Source organism: Sciurus vulgaris, assembly GCF_902686455.1.
Source record: "Sciurus vulgaris genome assembly, chromosome: 8".
NCBI classification, from domain to species: Eukaryota; Metazoa; Chordata; class Mammalia; order Rodentia; family Sciuridae; genus Sciurus; species Sciurus vulgaris.
In genome coordinates, this window is record NC_136468.1 from 6,292,994 (window position 1) to 6,312,753 (window position 19,760).

Genomic DNA, 19,760 nt, shown 5'->3' on the forward strand with positions numbered 1-19,760 from the left:
AGACACACTCCTTATGTGCTGCAGGCAACAATTACCCTCCAAAGTCCACCTCTAGGCCACTTTGGCCAGGTGCCCTCCGCATTAACAAGTGCACAGTGCTGACTCCGAGCTGCTCAAGCCAAGGCTAGCAGCTCGCCTCGGCGCCTTCCTCACCGCTCCCAACCCATCGGGTCCTGCGGGGCTCTGCCTTCCACACCTGGCTCCTTCCTCCCACTGGGAAGCAGGGGCCATCCCCACTCCAGATTACTATCCCCTCTTCCTAACAGCCTCCCTGTGCTCACCCCCATTGTGCGATCAATCTATTTTCTTGATGGCAGGACCTTTTAAAACCATGACTTCATACCTCCAGCAAAGCCCTGCAGCAAGTGGCTCTCGGTCCTCAACACTAGACTCCTTACTCCCTGCCAGACCCCATGGATCTCACCTGGAACCACCCACCCACCATCCAGCCATACAGCCTCTACTGGGCCTTGCCTGTTCCCCCCACAGGACCTCCAGACCTGTTTGTCCTTGATGTCACTTGGGTCTCGGCTGCAATGTCCCTTCCTTGGGAGCTCACCCTTCTGCTGACACTGTCTAACACTTGTCACTCTCAGAGGTGTGTGTTTGGTGTCCCCAGAAGAACTCTGCTGGGCTCACAGAAGGTGTGCAACCATCTCCGTCAGTGAATGAATGAGCGAATGTCTTTGCCAAGCCCAACTGTGCACCCGGGCTTTTGTTCTCCTTGTGGGGAGGGAGACAGGTGTAAAAAAGAGATGGTTCCTGTCTGGGACAGTCTGTTGAGGTGGCTGGCTCAGGCAAAATCATCTGTGCGGTCTCCAACTCCAAGTGTGGAGGCACAGTGGTGCACGGCACATCCTAGCCAGTGCCTGAGCACCTGTTAAGGCCTCAACCTCCCTGAGTCTCAGACTGAGTCAGTGAGCCAGGAGAAACCCCAACTGCCCAGCCAAAGCAGGACAGAGCAGTGATGTGACTGGCGGGCTACAGAGCCTGGTGGACAGCAGGCGATCATTAAAGGGAGGTGTTCCTACTGGCAGGAGAGGGTCTTGTAGGGCACAAGAGTGATTTAAACTGGTGCCAGCCTCCTCCCTGTCTAGCTGGGCACAGTCAGCCCATGACCATGCAGGTTCACATCAGCCCCCTCTGGCTAAAGATGGGTCAACCCCTCCAGTCTTTTCTTAAGAGACCTCCAAGCTAGGGGGACCCTAGTCCCAACTCCAGAACTTCAGAACATAAACTTATGTAAAAACAGGGTCAGTAGTTGGTTAAGATGAAGTCACACTGGAGTAGGGTCGGCCCTGACCCCATGACCATTGCCCTCATCAAAAGGGAAAGCCAGCTTAGGTATGCACAGAGGGACTGCAATACAAAGGGACACAGGGAGAGGATGGCCATCGGCAGGCTTTGGAGAGAGGCCTGCAACAGATCTGTCCCGAGCACCTTCCTGCAGAACCTTGATCTCAGACCTCCGCCCTCTGAAACTGAGACGGTGACCTTCTTTCCTTGAAGCCTCCAGTTCAGAGGTGCAGCCCAGGAACTACCAACTCGACAGAAAAACCAGCACACGTAGGGGTGAACATAAGCGAGGTGTTGTTAGGAGATTCCTACCTCCTCAGAGTCCTGCCATAGAGTTCAGGTTCAGAAGTCAAAGCCTGACTCTGTCCTCTTCTTTTAGAGGTAATGACCCTGATATACAGAGAAGGAAAGTGCCTCGCCCAAGGATGCACAGTCAGTGGAAGAACCTGGACAAGGCCCAGGACTCCAGGCTCCCTGGTCAGTGCTTGGGCCTCCAAGCCTCCAGTGTTATTTTTTGAGTATCTGCTAAGAGGAGACCTTGAGAGTGGTCCCTGGAGCCACCTCCATTACCTGGAGTTAGGTTGGGATAGAGAATTCTGTCAGCCATAGTCTAAGGCCCTGGGAGTGTCCCTGACACCACCTTCTGTTCTGGCCAGCTGCAGCAGGTGCCTGAAGCCTGGCTCAAGGGAACTATCAGGAACTGCTACGGACCACCCGGCATGCCTCACTCTGCCCAGCAAGTCGCTGCTTCTCAGGGGAATGGCACCAGCAAGTGCTGCACCCCCACCCCAGGGCCTGCACGGGGCCAGGTGCTAGTTATTCCTTATCCCATCTCTAGTCCTCCCAGGCCAGAAGGGGCGGGAGACTGCAAGAGCTTCAGCCTTGAGGCTTCAACCTCCTCACACACACCCTTAGTGCACTGGTTTCTCACAATCTGAAACCACTCCTACATTTCAGGTGTTGTACGGTTGTTTCGTTGGTACTGGGGATTGAACCCAGGGCAGCTTAATCACTGAGTCACATCCCCAGCCCTTTTTATTTTGAGACAGGACCTCTCAAAGTTGCTTAGGGCCTTGCTAAATTGCTGAGGCTGGCCCCAAAATTATAATCCTCCTGCCTCAGCCTCCTCAGTCGCTGGGATTACAGACATACACCATCTCACCGGGCCATTTCAGGTGTTTGTAAATGCAATTCTCTCCCTTCAAAATTGCATATACAGTCCAGATGAAGTCTCATGAGCTACAAATCTGTTTCGTCCAGTCAAATGTGTACCAGTTTATGAGCTCTTCATTTCTTATTAGCAGTTCCAGCACTTTTATCTCCTTCCTGTTTTTTTATAATTTTTTAAAAATAAAATGAAAATGTAATAAAGTACTCATATCTCTTGCTAGGGGGCGTGGGCTCCTGGGTCTTCTCCAGGGGGCACACAGTCTCTGGTCAGTGTTCCCCAGACAGCTGAGCTACCACATGTGCCCTAGATCACCAAGGCAGCAGCCACATGGGACAGCACTGGCCACTTGCTAACAGCAACACCTTGCTGAACATGATGTCCCCCTGGGCACTTGACACATTAACCCACTTAACCCTCGGAGAAAGCTGCCAGGAATCTCCCCATTTACAGATGAAGAGCCAAGTAACTTGGTCACCGGCCAGTAGGTGATTTAAACCCAGGCCATCTGCATGGCTGGCTAAGATGCCCTTGGCCTCCCTAGGCCTGGTCACTGCTTCCCTGGCCTGCAGCAATCTCTGCTGACTCAGGCCTGAAGCCTGAGCCTCTCCGGAGTCAGAGTTCAGATTTCAGCAGCTCCCACCTCCCTCCCTTTCCTCCCTATCCAGGGACAGCCTTCTAAAGGAAGCGGGGCCCTCCACCTAAAAAGAGCCCTTGGAACCCAGCATGGTGGTTCACGCCTGCCATCCCAGTGACTCAGGAGGCTGAGGCAGGTAGATTGCAGGTTTGAGGCCAGTCTCAGCAACTTAGCAAGGCCCTGTCTCAAAATAAAAAATAAAAAGGTCTGGGGATCTGGTTCAGTGGTAAAGGGCCCTGGGTTCAGTCCCCAGTACCAAAAAAGCGCCCTCTCCAATTCTCCCTCGCTGATCTCCCGTCCCTGACTTCTGTGCCCCCAGCCCTGGACCAAAGGACATGAACACTGATTCTTGGGCGTCAAGCTCCCCTCCCAGGGACACATGGCATTTACAAAAGGAGAAAGTGGCACAGCTGCCCAGGCGCTGTCACACTGCATGGACAGAGCTGGACGGAGGCCAGGAAGCCCTGCGCATCAGGCGACACTACGCGTGGACACACCTTTTTTTTTTTTTTTTTTTAAGAGAAACCAGGTACAAAATCATGGGCTGGGGACAGAGCCGAGTGATCAAGCAGCTTGCCTGCCATGCGTGAGGCCCTGGGTTTGATTCCCCAGCACCACAAAAAATAAAGAAATAAACTGTACATGATCAGGACTCACGTAAAACAACACAATCAAGAGCAAGAAAGGAGTGCGTGGAAATGGTGGCGCGGCCTCCTGCTTCTGCGGGTGAAGGCGCCTTTCCCGCCTCTCACATCTTTCTGTAATATACGATGTATATTTCACTCTGCCTTCTGAAGTGTTCCCGGAGCGTTCATTACTTTTGTCAAAGGAAGCAACAGAAGTGGAAAGCTGTTCCACCTGGGAACAAGGGGCGGAGTCAGGGCAGGATGGCAGGTAGGTGTAGGGTGGGCACTGCCGGGGGCCTTTATTTTAGGACTTGAAAACACACACACATACACACACACACACACGCTCAGAAAACCGCTCCCTGGGCACATGTCCTCATCCCTCTCAATGCAGCCTCTTTCAGGGTGTCATCCCTACCCCCACCCGTCACACGGCGACAGGACTCTGCCTCTGATGTGTCACCAAACTGCTCCAGCCCAGGGCGCTGAGGGCCAGGGGATGCTCTGGCAGCCTCCCTGGGTCAGCGCCTCGGCTGGCCCACTCCAGTGTCAGCTTCATAACGTGTCATGGTGGACACTGCTCCATCAGTCACTGCTGCCTGTTGAGGCCATGTCAGGCTGCAATCAGCACCCCTGGACCTACACTTCCTTCCCACCAGGGGTGCTCCCAAGGCAGCGCGACTGGGTTCGAGGCTTCTTCGTGCTAGTGGATGCCACGACTCACTCAGTGCTCCCACTCGTCCATGGTCAAGTGGGGAATGCCCAGCTGTCCCACCCCACAGCATGGCCAGGTACTCCCTTGCTGCTACTGGGACAGGAGCTTAGCACCTGCCTCTGCCTCTGCCTCTGCATCTCCCTGACTGCTAGCGAGGGCACACCTCGTCAGGTTCCTCAACAGCTGCGTTTCCTCCTCTCGTCTCTCTGATCCTGTCCTTTGCCTGATGTTCTCTTGGGTTTTTAAAATCTCTTCTGTCATGTGTGGGAGCTCTCTGCCTAACAGCCATGCTAACCATTTATGTGGCACGCATGTACTGGATGATACAGAAAGGTGATTGAACTGGATAGTTTCACAGCGGATTATGACATCTGAATGGTGACGCAAATCCATGAGACAAGAGGGATGCTAAACATCAAGGGTGGGAGAGACTTTCTCAACAGAACGTCCCTGATCGCAGAAGCGTATCAGGATTAGAAAGCCACCTTTCACAATCCCATGACCACCAATACAGGCAAGGACCTTCAAAGCACGCTAAAGCCATGCGGGGCAGCTGAGGGGGTTGGAGTGTCCCCCCACCATGCTTACTAACATGGGTGGGGGGTGAATCCCCCCAGCGAGGACACCTGGCAGCTGCTACCCTGCCAGCCTCAATGTAGTCCACAGCACATGCGGGATGGCTTCCTGTCAAGCTTCCGGGCCACGCTCAGCCTGTGAGCAGCAATTGGGATGGAGGGGCAAGTTCCTCTGCCTGGGCGGCTGCTATCCCCACCAGCACCACCCAACTGCAGAAAGCCAGGGTGCCTGGAAAAGGTCCCATGTGGCCCCTGGTCCTTCCCGGCTCCCTCCGCATCTGAAAAACCAAGGCTACAAAGGCATTTTGGGGATAACTGGCAAAATCTGATTATGGATCAGCTATTAAATGGTATTAGAGAAATCCTGTTAATTTTCCTAGGTGCCACACTGGCATGGTCACATAGAGGATGTGCCTGGCCTCAGGAGAAGCCTGCCCCAGTGCAGGGAGAAGAATCATCATGCCAGCCACTGCCTGGGAAAATGAGAGGAAGAGAGGGAGAGAACACATGGGGTAGAACACCGACGATCAAAATTTTCAATGTCATTTAAAAAAATCTGCTGGGGAAGCGATCCGCCAGTCATTTCCTCTAGGGATTCTGGCTTCCCGTCTGGCTAGAAGGAGCCCTCGTGCCAAGGTTGGCCAATTTTCTTCTAATTTTCTCCCCTATTTATAAAAATTTTATCGTTTCTTCATGGAACAGGAGCACGTCCTGGTCAGAGTACAAGCTTGGAGGCCAGACCTCCTGGGTCTAGGTCCTGCCTCCGTTAGGATGAACGAGCAGCTGGGGCAAATTCCTCGACGTCTCCACACCTCCTTCTCTCATCTGCACCAGGTTAGCAACACGCACCCTGAAAGGATGTTCTAAAAACTACAAGTACACGAGAACGAGGCAGGGCAGGGGTCCCCCTGGAGCTTTAAGAGGAAAGCATGCTTTTCTTGCTGTCCCCTGAGAGGCAGAGCAGGTCCTGCCGCCCCAGCCCTGTAACTGCCCGTCACCCACAGCAAGAGCTGTCAATCTTGTGACATTCGCAGTACAAACACAAAGTGCTGGAGTGTGGGGTGGCGCGTTTCCTGGTTTAAAAGCACACCCTGCCAGCAGCCTTCATGACAAAATCACTACTCCAGCAAACCCTGGGTGGTGGGCCACCTCGCGAGTAGCTCCTGCCCTCGGCACATGCGGGCTCTCCTAAGGCAGAGTCCTTGCTTTTCTCTCAGCATGATTTCCTCTGGTGCCAGCTCACTACTACCTGCTCCCCACCTTCCATCTACTCCCGCTCAGAATGGCACATTGCCAAGGTTGGCTCCCAGCATGGGTGCCCGGGCAGGGCTGTCACTACTACCCCTGCTCGTGGCAGAAATGAATTCTACTGATCAAGTTTGGGGGTACCTCGGAAGGGTCAGACCCCTTCATTACCCTACCCTTACCCCGTGATCCTTCCACCCGGACACCAGCCCACCCTGTCCTCCCAGGAGCAGAGGGACAGGGAGTGGCCTCTCGAACACATTCAGGAAATGATTTTTCCCAACCTCTGAGCCTGCCTCCAGCTCAGCCTTTCTGGGCCCTCGGCAGCCTTTCCAGGTCCCCGGGAGTGAATCTTCTGTGTCTCCTGGGGCAGGCCCAAGACTAATGAAGCGCAGTGCAGAGTGCTCATATCTCAGGGGAAGGAAGACGCCGGCATACTCCAGGGCTGCTCCCACGGCTGCCCTCAGAGTCACGGTGCACAGTATCAATGTGTAACTGTTTGGACTTGAGTCTGTGTCTCAGTCTCTTCTGCTCCTCCTTCCTGGAGTGACACCACTCATGTCCCCTACCCTGGATTCAACGGACCCCCACCTGACCCTCACAGGCTCAGACAGCTTGGTGGGGCTCACTGTCCCCACCCCATAGAGAGAGAAAGGTGGCCCCGCCCCATGAGCATCCTTCCTTGTCTCAGATCCCACTGTCACCTGAGTCCCCACACCCCGTCACTGCACCCCAGCTCCCAGCCTCTCACCCCCTTCCATCTGGCTGGGAGCTGATGCAGGGAGAATCACACTGTACTTCCTGGGAGGTTTCCTACAGAACAGGTGACCAGCAGCCCCGTCTGTGTCTGAGGGACAGGCTGACTGGCCCGGCAGGAGCACACACTAAAGATCAGGCCGTCACAATTCCTGTGATTCCCTGAGTCCCAGCTCTGGCCCCTGGAGGGCACTCAATGCACTGCCGCCTTCTCGAGGGCCACGTGGGCTAGTGCAGGACGGCATCCCACCAGCTCCTCAGAAACTCAAGTGACAGGCTTCTCCCCGTCGGGCCCGAGGGGGCAGTGCTGAAGGCCTGGAAACGCTTCCTCCCTACCCCTGTCCCTGGCTGGCCTGGGCGAGCCCCAGGCAATACCTCTGCTGGCCCCAAGTCCTGCAGGGCGTTCCTGAGCACAGGCTTTCCCGACCAGCTCAGAGGCAGGGAGGCTCCTGAGTGGTTCGACAGCCACTGAGCCAGGCCTGGTGCTGGGCCAGGATCCAGGAGCAGGCTGGGCAGCCCTATCACAGGCACAGGGCTCAGGGTCCAGCAGAGACAGGCAAGTGAACCAGATACAAGTAAGTGACACACACCAGCCAGGGAAGGCAGCAGCTACTCCAGGCCACAGGAGGCAGGCCAGGGCTTCAGAGGGACTTGAAGATGAGCAGAATGAGCCAGCCTAGGCAGGGGGGTACCAGAAGAGGCAAGAGTGGCCTGTGTGGGCGGGCACTGGGCAAAGCAGGCCAAGGCACAGGGAGAGCTCCAAGGGCAGGGCAGGCAGCACTGGTCCTTGGTGAGGGCAAGGGGGCTGGACCTGGAAACTGAAGGCAGGACTTGGGAGCGAGGGCACTTCCAGCTCGCCAAGTAAGCCTGGACACTGCTTGGCCACTGTGAGATCACCTTCCATGTATAAAGGGGACAGTGACATATCCCTGGCAGGCTGCTGGGTAGCTCAGGGCCCACATCTCTAACCAAGAATCTTCCAGGCAGTGAAGGCCAGGAGGGCCAGCTCCCTTGAGGCCCGAGAGCTGGCTCAGAATGTGATTAGGGAGCCCTGGACACAGCTGCAGGACAGTACCTCCCACAAAGAGAAGAAAGCTGGGGGAGAAAGAGCTGAGTGAGGGGCCACTTCAGGCCTGCAGGAGGCCTCTGGATGTCCATCTGATATGCCACAAAGGACATGCTGAAGGCATGGTGCTGCCCAGTCCTGCCCATCCACAGGTTCCCTGCTGGCTGCTGGGTAACGATGCTGGGTCCTTCCTGGTGTTAGTAAGAGGGGGTCAGTCAAAGGGACCCAGCATTTATTGTGCTTGGGATGCTCCTTCCTGAGTTCCATCCATTAGTCACCTCATCTGCAAGGGTGGGAGGCAGACTCTATTCCACAGCCAGAAGGGGGCTTAGAGACACTGCAAGGAAGCCAACCTGGAGGTGGACAGGTCCCCTTCTGCACCATGGGTGTCCAAGAGTAAGTGCACGTTCACAAAAGTTTTGCTGCCATCTGTGCTACTTCACATTAACTAAGGACAAACCACAAGCAGAAAGCTTACAAAAATGGCCCCTGCCTAGCATGCCAGGACGGAGTGAGGGGACTGCTGGGGTGTGTGATGACGGCAGTCTTTGGCCACCCACTCCTAGGGACGCCCTAAGAGGTGACCAAGATGCCCAGGGAAGGGGCCACACCGTGTTCCAGAACTGGCTGGCTTCAGTCCCAGTGCCACCTCCCCGCCTTGGGCAGAACTGTGTAAATCACAGTCCCCACTGGGAGTGTGTGAAGCCCTGAACAAGGACAAGTTCTGTGACCCTCCCCACACAGCGGCTGTAGCTCCAGGTTTTAAGAAAACACACAGGACGAAGAACCACTGGGAGTCCAGGACACCTTCCAAAGGACTTCTCCGATCATGGGCCATGGCACTCCTACATGCTCAGCAGCTACTTGCTGAACAACTGAACAAAAATGGCAGCGCTTATGGGGAAGACACAACATTTTAAAATTTTAAATGCAAGCCTTTGAAAGGGTGAATCAAAAATAAACATTTACATATTCAATTTCTACAACCAACAAATTTCTTTTTGTTGTTATCTTTCAGGTTAACATACCGGAATCACTGGCCCTGGAAATGTGGCCAGTCTAAATGGAGAGGTCCTAGAGGGGTAAACATGGAGCAGATTTAGACTTACTATGAAAAAAAAAGTACAATATATCTCACTAAAAATTTGTATGTTAAAATGAGAATATGTTGGATATATTGGATTAAATAAAATATATTATGAATCCCACTAAATTGGGAAACTGAGGCAGGAAGATGGCAAGTTTGAGGTCAGCCTCAGGAATTTAGCAAGACCTTCTTTCAAAATAAATTTAAATGGGGGACGGGGGACTCGGTTTGTGGTTCAGTGGTAAAGTGCTTGCCTCACACACGTGAGGCACTGGGTTCGATCCTCAACATCACATAAAAATAAATAAATAAAATAAAGGTACTGTATCCATCTACAACTAAAAATATTTTTGAAAAAGCAGGGGTGGGGGATATAGCGTAGAGGTAGGACACTCCTGGGTTCAATCCTCAGTACTGACAAAAAAAAATAAAAAAGATAATGTCACAAACCAAATGCAGTGGCACACACCTATAATCCCAGCAACTCAGGAGGCTGAGGCAGGAGGCTCACAAGTTCAGCCCAGTCTCCGCAACTTAGTGAGACCCAATTTCAAAATAAAATAAGAAAAGGGCTAAGGGCGTGGGTCAGTGGTAGAGCTGTTGCCTAGCGTATGCAAGGCCCTGGGATTCATCCCCAGCAACACACACACCACCACTACTACTACTACTACTACTACTACTACTAATTCCACTTTTTCTTTACTTTTTTAAAGCAGTTACTTGAAAATTTAAATGCACACGTGACTCACCTACATCAACTGGACAGTGCTATTAGAGAAAAAACTTTCAACAGACAAAACAGTAAAATACAGATAACATTAGGTGGCTGTGTAAACATGCAGACCCCCATGTGACAATCCAGGGCCCCCCGGACATGCACCAATCACTGGAACCTCAAATGCCAACTGGGCACACCAGGCCCTGGGCCTAGCTGGGCTACACCAATGTGCCCACACTCTGCCCTTAGGTGGGCACTGGGGTTCAGGAGCGGGCAGGGGCAAGGTGTCACGCACGCCCACTCCACCTCACTCAGGCCTCGTCTTACCAGCACTGAAATCGCAGATGTCAAGCCCGCCTCTGAGGGACACAACCACCACCACACAGGAGCTCCTCCTGTGTGCAGAGGCCATTCCCAAGCCTCACACTCATTCACTCATTTGATCCTCATGGCTGCACTATGAACCAGAGGCTGATTACCCTTATCTCACCGAGGATGAAGACAAGACACAGAGAGCTCAAGGGACTCACTCAAGGTCACAAAGCTCCAGAGAGGTAGGTCTGAGATTCAAATCTAGGCAACCTGGCTCCAGAGCAGGCTCTTCCTCTACCCCAGACAGGCTCCAACCACTTCACCAATGCAGAACAGTCTAGAACAATCTAGAAGCAATAATAGGCGGGGGCTTCAGAGTAATGGAAAAGTTGCCAAATCTTTACAATGCTTCTCAAACGAATGTTTCAGGGCCTTCCTTTAGGGTCTGTTTAACAGTCCTCCAGGAACAGAAGTAAGGTCCACTGTCTCTGGACAAGCCCAGGCAGAGGGACGCAGGTACCCCCACAGGAGCAGAGCAGGAAGCCCCGAGTAGAGTCCAGATCTCTCAGCCCCGCTCTGTGTCTGGCTCTCATTCTACTCTGCGAGTTTGGGTTTGGGTTTGTAAGTCATCAAAGCATCAAATTAAAAGGCAAGAGAGAAACTGCCGTAGGCGGGCACACCATTGGTGGCAAGGAGGGGCGCTGACTGACAAGAAAGAAAGAAAATACTCGCTGTCAACAGGCGCAAAAGCACCAAAGGCAGAGCCACGTGGGATCGTGTGGAGAGGAGCCGGGCACAGGGCCTCAGACGTCTCATGGCCCAGAGGACCACTGTCTGCTCCACTCTGCACAGCAGGGCCAGGGTGCTGAGGGACACTGATGGGGCCCAACTTCCAACAGAGAAACTTGTGATTTAGAAAAATCTACGTAAGAGTGATTAAAACGGTTTTAAGCTTGATCAGAAAAAGAACAGCAAACCAAGAGGAAACTAAAGCCAGGTACACAGGCACAATGCCTAGAATCCCAGCGACTTGGGAGGCTGAGGCAGGAAGATCTCAAGTTCAAGGACAGCCTCAGCAACTTAGTGAGACCCTGTTTCAAAATGTTAAAAATATATAAAAAGGGCTGGGAGGTGTAGTCAGTGGTAGAGCATCCCTGGGTTCAATCCCCAGTACAGGGGCAGAAGGGGGTGGAGCGGAAGAGGGTGGGGGATGAAGGAGGAGGAGGAGGAGAAGGGGCTGGGGATGTGGCTCAGGGACAGAGCACTTGCTTGTCTGATGTGCATGAGGCCCTGGGTTCCAACTCCAGCACAGCAAGACAGAGAAAGCAGCCCCTGCATATAGTCCTTGCCCCACACAGTGGAGGAATAAGGGGCTAAGAAAAACATTTAAAAAAAGAAAAGGAGGAAACTGAATAAAGGAAAGGAACAAAATTAAGCCAAATGGAAATGAGCAACAAATCTTGTTGTACAATGAATCAAAATGTGTCTGTAAAAATAAAAATGATTTTAATTAAAAGAAAAAAAATTTGCGGTTGTTGCCGGGGATGGAACACAGGGCCTCGTGCATGCTAGACAAGCGCTCTGCCACTGAGCTGCATCCCCAGCCCCAACAAAAATGTTTCATGATTCTCACTAGTAAATAAATATGTAAATAAATAAACTAATTAGGGTAACCCAAGGTACAGCAATAAGGAAAGCCATTTGATCTTCACTTTTCCTTACCTGCCAGGGAAGCAGGGCAGAAACAGGCTGTCTCCACCCCTGGGAGTCAGAACAGCAGCAAAAGTCCTAAAAATGTGCGCTCTATAGTCTTACCATTTTCTTCTGGGAATTTGTCCAAAGGAAATGATCAGGCAAATGTACGAGGACGTAGGTAATCAACGACATGCCCTTACTGTAAATAGGATACGGAGCAGCCTTCGGAATAATGACCACCAGTCAACACGTGCTTACTATGTGCCAGCCACTGACCCAAGCAAGGTGCATGTGTGACCTTGTCGATCCTCAGCACGGCCAAGGCTGAGACTGTGCTTTGTTATGACCCCTCCATTTCAGGTGAAGCAACTGAGAGACGAAAACCTCCCCTATCTCTACAGGCTGTCTTCCGTTAGCCTCTCTCTTGTACGAGCTCCCCGAGGGCTCCAAGGCAGCAAGTCTCTGAGTGCTGCAAGAGGTAAGGCAACTCGGGACAAGCGCCGAGGGTCTGGCTCAGCCCCTACTCATGAAGGGAACCCAGACCAGGAAGCAGAGTTCCAAGACAGGGCTGCCTGTGCACACCCAAGCAGAACGTGACTCTAGGAAGGCAGGCCCAGTGCCACGGTGCCTTGCACAGCTTCCCCAGTCTTCTCGCTTCCCGCCCCAGAAGCTGCCAGGTAAGCAAAGGACTGAGGCATGTCCTTCTCCCTGTGTCGCATCCTCACAGCCCCACCTGTGCTGTGAAACACCAGGAATACAAAGCTGATCAAGCAGCCATTGAGGGAAAAAGCCTAGGAGGCAGCACTGCAGCCCACTGACACCAGACACATCCCGGCAGGGCAGCCATCTTGCGCTTCCGCCTGCACCCGCGCTGGTTATAGCAAGTACGCACTTACTTTCAATACTGACACATACGTTTAAATGAAATATTTTGTGTGTATGTTTTTGTGCGTGGTACCAGGGATTGAGCCACACCCTCACCCCTTTCTATTTTTTCAGACTTACTAAGTTGCCCAAGCTGACCTCCAACTTGCGATCCTCCTGCCTCAGCCTCCTGCACAGCTAGAATCCAAGGTGTGCACCACCACACTCACTTAAATGAAGAGAATTTTAAAATGTATTTTTATTTGTTTCTGGAACAAGCATCTTTTCACGTATGCTATATCCACGCCACTCATGGACGGGAATGATAACCTGAGCACCAGGACCTAGTTGGAGATTTGACACCCAAAAGAACATGAGAGCAGAGAAGAGCCTGATTCACCCTAAGTTACACGCTAACAGCTTCCAGAGCTAAGACTCCAGGGTGGGTTGATTCTCAAAAAGCTTCCCTAGAAGCCATCTGTCTGGGCTGACCCGGTGCCAGTTGGCCAAACCTTCTCTAGTATGTCCATGTGAGGGAGTCACACCTGACTTGGAGTTGGAACGCCAGGCAAAATGCCTGGCTCTGTGGCCTCAGGAAAGCTACAGAGATAGCCCTAGGCTATCTTGCATGCAAAATGGAGTGGTCACTTGCAAACCTAAAAAAGAAGGCTACTCAGAGAACACGAGTGGGAAGCAGCGCCGTGTTGAAGAGGCCTGCCTCCAGTCTCCAAGACGAGGCTGGTAGATGGACGAGCACTCACTGGCACACTGAGCACCTGCATGGCCTGCTCGCCTCCCCGTCTACGTCCACTCCAGAGCCAGCTCCATGCAGCCCAGTGAGCTGCCCCTTGCCCTGGGCAATGGAGCGCAGCTGGGAGGCAGGAGGAAAACAACCTAACAAACTAACTTCAAGTTAGCTGTGTGGTAGGAAGCAAACGCAGCAGCGTGGTCAACGAACGCAGTGCCAGGGGGCGGGGGTCTTCCCCAAACCTTAGCACTCTCAAGTAATGCCTGCTTTCCAAAAGGGCAGAGCTCCCTCCTCATCTGTGCCAGAGGCATGCAGACGGCTGGCAGGGGCTCGCCGATGCACAGTGTGGGTACTACATACTTCCACGCACCCCATCCCCCACTCCTGCCTGTACCTTCCCAGAATACCCTGTGTCCTGCACAGGGAAGCACCAGCTCCCACGGTTTCTTGGAACATGGGAAGGTGGAAATAAATATAGGAGGAAACTTTAAGAATCCCTTCCCCAGGGTCCTGCCTGTCTCACCCACCTGTCCCCTACAGTTACACAGAGTCCTCCACATAGAGGACAGCCTTGCGGGGCCCTGAAGATCTCTATGCTTTCAGCCCCCAGCCGCTGCTGCCTTTTTGGCCCTGTCCCCTCAGCATGGGAAATCCCCTAGGCCTGGCTGTCATCTGAGGGAATAAGAAGTAGACGATGGTAGAAGACGGCTCATGGCACTGAGGGGAAGGGCTGCTTGGTGGGTAAGGAATCTGGGGCTGAGGCCCGGACTGAATGGAATGAGGGGGTTTTCCACCTGGCTGACCCTGAGGTCATTCGGCCAGTGATAAGGTGGGGTGGTTTCCCATCCCTGCTTCTGATCCTAAGGGCAGGGAACTGAGTCTCCCCAGGTCTCTGAGCTTTGCCCTGGTTTTCTGAAAATCTGGGCTTTATTACTACCACTCCCAGTGCCCTCCGGCCCCTGCTGCTACTGAGCCTTTCTCCCCAGGCAGCCAAGCCCGCACTTCCTGTATCCTCTCCCCCCGTCCTCCCCTTTGTTCTCCTGCTTTCTGAGGTGCCAGATGCAACTGGGCCACACAGTAGGAGCTACATAAATGGATCTGGAACAAATGCAGCTTCCCTGCCTACCAGCACCCACCAGTATCCCCTTTTGCAGAATTCCTAGAACCCTGGTGTGCAAAGTCCTACATAAGCCGCCACGGCCACCAGGCACTCATCCCTAAAGCAGCCAACTGCCCAAATGACTAAGGGAGTGACAGAGAAAGGTCCTGGCCCACTCCAGACCTCTCCAATAGGAGGCCTGTGGGGAGCCTGGCCTGAGTAGTGCACAGGTCAGCAGGTCCCACAGTGAAAGTCATGGCCAAGGTGGAGACTGCCCCCAGAACAGGAAGCAAGGCAAGCTGGCTCAGGACAGCTCCCTGTCTCCAAACAGAATCATTCCTGTCCTTCCCCATCAAAAGGTTGTCCTGGGAAACACAGGGCCGACTATAATACCCCAGACAGGGCTGAAGGAGTCGACAGGAAGGCTGTGGATACTGGGACTGGGACCCTCCAGGAAGCTCACTCTGAGCTCCCCCAACATGCCCAGCCCCAGCTGGTGCCCCTTCTCTGTCCAGCCTAGGCTTGAACCAAACAGGGAGAAGCCCACATTTCTTCAGCCCTAGTCAGAGTAGGCAGACAAACTGGGAACTGCAGGAATGAGGGAGCAAGGCTGAGAAGCCCCGCCAGGCCAGCCGGAATGCTGAAAGGAACTCACTCTAAAAAACCCCACGTACTCTAGGGGAAACAAAGGGGAAACTGAACAAGTCATCCAGCCGGCAAAGCCCAGTTCCTGCACACACAATAGTAGCTATATGGCGCGCACACGTAGTCATGGTCCACTTCCAGGCCCAGAGCCCTCCCTCCTGCCCCATCCCCAGGAAGCAGCACTCCCCAGGCACACCTGCTCAGGGGCCAGGAGATCTTTCTAGGCCACCTGCCAGGACACAAGCCACCACACTACCCCATCAGGGCTCTTCTCCCAACAGCTTCTCCTGGCTCCTGGCTGGCTCGGTCCAGTGACCCTCATCTGGATTGCGATCCTGGTTCTGCATCCCTCTTCTAGGAGATCAACACAAGACAGAGGATCCCCTCTTTCCCTGGGAGTGAAGAGTGCAGAGGAGGAGCTAGGCACCAGCCTCTCCCCAGTCATATCAGCTTGGGTTCCTTCTTTTTCCTTGGTCCCCTTCCTCCTGCCCCATGAGGTAGGGTGGTTAGAGGTCCTGTGTACCTTCCAGGCCCCATGCGGGTTCAGGGTGACACTTGTTTTTGTTTTCGTTTTTTTTCTGAGCCCAAGTGATGGGCAAGTTTTCTCTTGCCTTAGCCTTTAGTGGGAAAAGAACTTCCAAAAATGATCTGCCCCCTCCCCCAAATCCTGCCCTGAAACACAGGAAAACCTAACAGTCTCCTACTTCCTCCTGCCCTGGACACAAGACCAGGAGTGACTGCAAGAAGCAGAGACAGGCCAGAAGATCAGATGCTCATGGAGCTTCCTTAGTGCCAAATGGTTCTGTCACCTTCAGATCTGGGACAAATAATCCCTCCACCAAAGCACTGGCTGAAACAAAAAGAGGATTTCTTGGACTCTGAAATGTTGGCTCTTTCCACAAAGAGGTTCATCCCCTTGGAAGCACAGGCTCCTGGGAGGCTCTGTTTTTGTAAAGGCCCAGGTCTGCTCAGCCCACAGGGGGCTCTGTCCTGACTGACACACCCAAGAAGCCACTCTTTCCCTTTGCTATGGAAGGTGGGGACACTGCCTTGCAGGACAGAAGCAATATGGTTTGGCAGATGGAGCGTTCTACAGCAGGAAACATACAGGGCCGAAATGGAAGGAGTCTGGGTTTTTTTGAAGCCTGCCTACAGCAGAAAAGCTGGGGCGACAGAAGTGAGAAAGCCAGAAGGGGTGGGGGTAACAAGACAGATTCCAGGAGAGAGTCTGGGAAGGAGAAGGAGGAAGGAGCCAGGAGGCCTCCGCAGAGAGCAGGACAGTAGGGGTAGGGAAAGGAAGGCAGGGAGCTGAGAACAGATGGGTGGGGAGCAACTGGACTGGTCTGGTGACAGTGAGACATCAGGTCCCAGGATTTCATGATGGCAATACCAAGCTTCCAGGCTAAGCAGATGGAACAGTGGGGTATTTCCAAACCACAATGCAGAAGTTGGTCAAGAGGGAGGGGAAATTCTGCCTGTTATGAATTTAAAATAAAAAACCCAAGTGTATCCCAGGATCATGGCCTCCACAGCATAGAAGAGTCTCCCCCATTCTCTTCACCTCCCCCACAAAGGGCTGGGGAGTTCATCTTGGAGTTAATCAAGAACTTCATACTTCCTCCAGGGGACACTGAAGCTCAGGGAAGGTTCTATCCTGCCCACCACTTTCAGATCTAGGGAAAAAAAATGTACATCTCCTCTGTTTGGGGCCCTGGGCTCACACAAATTCCATCTCCTGGTCCCCAGCCACAGTGATGATTCAGGCCATTTACTCAGATCCATGTTAATGAGGTTTTTTTGGTCACCTAATTAGTTCACAGTGAACTCAGCCTTGAGAGGGAGGAGATGAGAGCAGGTTGGGAAAAGGACAGAAGGAAGTCAGATTGGAATGTTACAATAAAAGGGCAGGACTCGAGCTCTAAATGGGGCCTTCTACTCCCAAGAAACCCAATATTCCTTCCCCAGCTACAGGGAGGCTAAAAAACAGAAAGGGGGTGTTCAAGTGCAGGAGCCCCAGGAGCTTCACACAGGGGATAAAGATAGGAATGCAACCCTAACTGAAAGAACCAAGTAGTGGACAGACCCCTGCTCATTCCATGTCATCAGCAACTGGCCTTGGCTCACCCTGCATTACCACTAAGGCCGGACCCACCACCTGCTGGTGGGTGTCTCCCTTCAAACAGAGAGAGGAGGAAGCAGATGGCTACGGGTGAGGCCCATCTGCCCAAGCTTGCTGGAAGGTCACCATGCCACTGGGGTGCCTGCAGGTACAGCAGGCTCCCACTACGTAAGAGGCAGTGGGACATCTACCAGCAGCCAACCCCCGCTTACTGCGCCCCTCAGCGGTCACAGGTTCAAGGACCAAGAGCCCACAGAAAGGAGAGTTGGGCAGCGCAGTAGCCTGGGGTTTCCGGTCCCTGACGCCAGGCGCTGCGTCCCTGGAGGTCAGTAAGCGCCTGCCAGCCTCGCGCAAGCCTTCGGAGTGAGCAGGCGCGCTTGTCCAGCGCGTGAGGGACCCGACCAAGGCGCCGAGGGACTAGCCGATGCCTCCCACGCGGTCTCAGCGCTTCAGCCCCACGCCAGGCCCGGCCTGCGCCCGCCAGGCCGCGGCGGCGTTGGGGATGTGAGTCGGGAGAGGGAGCCTCGGTGAGCACCACCCTTTGAGGCCAGCAGGCGCTGGGCCTGGGAAGGCTGCCATCCACTAAGGAGAGGCTCCGAACCCCCGCCCCACCGCGGAGAGGGGCTCGGGAAGCAGCTAAGAAGCCTCTTGAGTCTCGGCCCCACCTCTCAGCCCGCGGGGGCCATCCGTCGCGTTCACCCTCGCTGGCCATGCCTGACCAGATCTGGGCCCAGCCCCCACTCCCCACCCCGCAACTCCGAGCGCACCCGTCCGTCCCTCGGGCGACACCACGCTCCGCACCCTGGAGCACAATGAACGGAAAACGTGTCCCCTGGCTCGGTACCGACCCCCAACCCCAAAGTGCTCCTGGACGAGATATGCCAAAGCCTGGACCCGGGCTCTGCAGCGCCGATCAGCAAACCGCGTGGCCCAGACCACGGGCGCGCAAGGACCCCTGACAGTGAAAGCTCGGCGGATCTGGACCGGGGGAGCCCCCGGCCGGGGATGGAGGGGCCAGCACACACCGGCTCCCGCAGCCCCCGGCTCCGCTCACCCTCGATGGAGATGACGTGCTCCCGGATCTGGTTCTGCAGCGCCAAATCCTCGATGCGCTCGATCAGATCGTAGATGGCGTAGATGTTAGGATGTACGGACTCGAAGCGCTGGATCTCGGCCCGGATGGCCGCGGAGTTGGAGAGCGCGAACTGCTGGGGAGGCCCGCCGGCCAGCTGCTGCGAGGGGCCGCCGCCCCCGGCCCCGGGCCCCGCGCCGCCGAACTGCCCGCCGCCCCCCGCGCCGCCGCCGCCGCCGCCGCCGCCGGCCCCCGGAGCCGCCAAGCTCTGCTGCTGCTGAGGGCTCTGCCCCCCGCCCGCCTGGAAGTTCATGGCTCCGGAGCCGCGGGGCCCGAGGCGGGCCCGACCGGGGCCCGGAGCGGCGCGGCGGCGGCGGCTAGCGGGCGCGCGGGGCTGGCCGGGCCGGGACTACGGAGCGGGCGGCGCGGGGCTAGTGCATGGGGCCGGGGACCGGGGGCCGAGGCCAGGAGGCACCGCCGCACACGCTGTGGCCGCCGCCGGGCGCTTCCCGGCGCCGCGATCCCGCTGCCTCGGAGCAGCCTCCAGCGGCAACAACAACGGGACCGGGAGCGCGCGGCCGGGCCCTCCCCCCGCGTCATGCGCACGCACCGCCGCCCCCGCCGGCTCCGGCACACGCAACCCGAGCCCCCCTCCCCGCTACCCCCGCCTCCGCCCTCCTGCGCGCGGGCCCTGCGCCCCCGCCCCTCGCTCGCTCGCGGGCGTTGCAGCCTCCACCCCCGAGCTGCGCGCTCCGGCCCCGGCGCCCGGCCCCGCCCACTCGGCCTCGGCCCTTCCGCCCCGCGCCAGCCCCCACCCACACCGCCTCAGGGGCCACCCGTCCCGCGGCGCAGCTGTCCTGGCCCCTTCCTGGGCCGGCTGCCGCTTTCGCCTCCTTGCGCCGGTCTGGGCGGGTGTCGGATCTCTGGGCAATGCCCAAGCAGTGCCCTGCGCCTGAGGGAACTGATAAACGCGACTGATTCGCACCGAAACCCGCCCAGGCTCAAGTGCGCCTCTCTTTCAACGTCCTGCCTTCAGGACGGCCTAGGCGCTCCCCAGGCCCTGAGGTCAGCCCTGGAGACCACTCCGCCGCCGGGTTTTCTCCCTGGCGCCCCGCCCGCGTCTCTTCTGCTGGCTGCAGCTCCGGGGTGGTCCCGGTTCCCGGCCGCTATTCCAGTTCTCACGGAGAGCTTCATCACAGATTCGGTGGAAATGACAGTGATGAACAGTATCTTCACTCTTTTTGTGACCGGCTTCTTCTAAAAGATCCTCCCTGCCAGACTTGGCAGGGTTCGCTGAATGCTGCCCGAGGCGCACAG

General features: G+C 55.3%; 2 protein-coding genes across 5 annotated transcripts in view; one reads left to right on the forward strand and one right to left on the reverse strand.

Moving 5' to 3' along the window:
* AGAP3 (ArfGAP with GTPase domain, ankyrin repeat and PH domain 3) overlaps positions 1 to 18,997 on the reverse strand; it is a 51,419-nt gene extending 32,422 nt beyond the window's left edge. Inside the window, exon 1 of one of the 4 annotated variants that reach the window (XM_079151067.1) lies at positions 18,426 to 18,997. In XM_079151067.1, the coding sequence (XP_079007193.1) occupies positions 18,426 to 18,756 (331 nt within the window). In that variant the 5' untranslated portion in view covers positions 18,757 to 18,997. The remainder of the gene's footprint in view (positions 1 to 18,425) is intronic. The other 3 variants (XM_079151068.1, XM_079151069.1, XM_079151063.1) reach the window with 3 other exon arrangements.
* TMUB1 (transmembrane and ubiquitin like domain containing 1) overlaps positions 1 to 19,760 on the forward strand; it is a 106,441-nt gene that overhangs the window by 81,994 nt on the left and 4,687 nt on the right. The gene's annotated exons all lie outside the window — the stretch shown is intronic.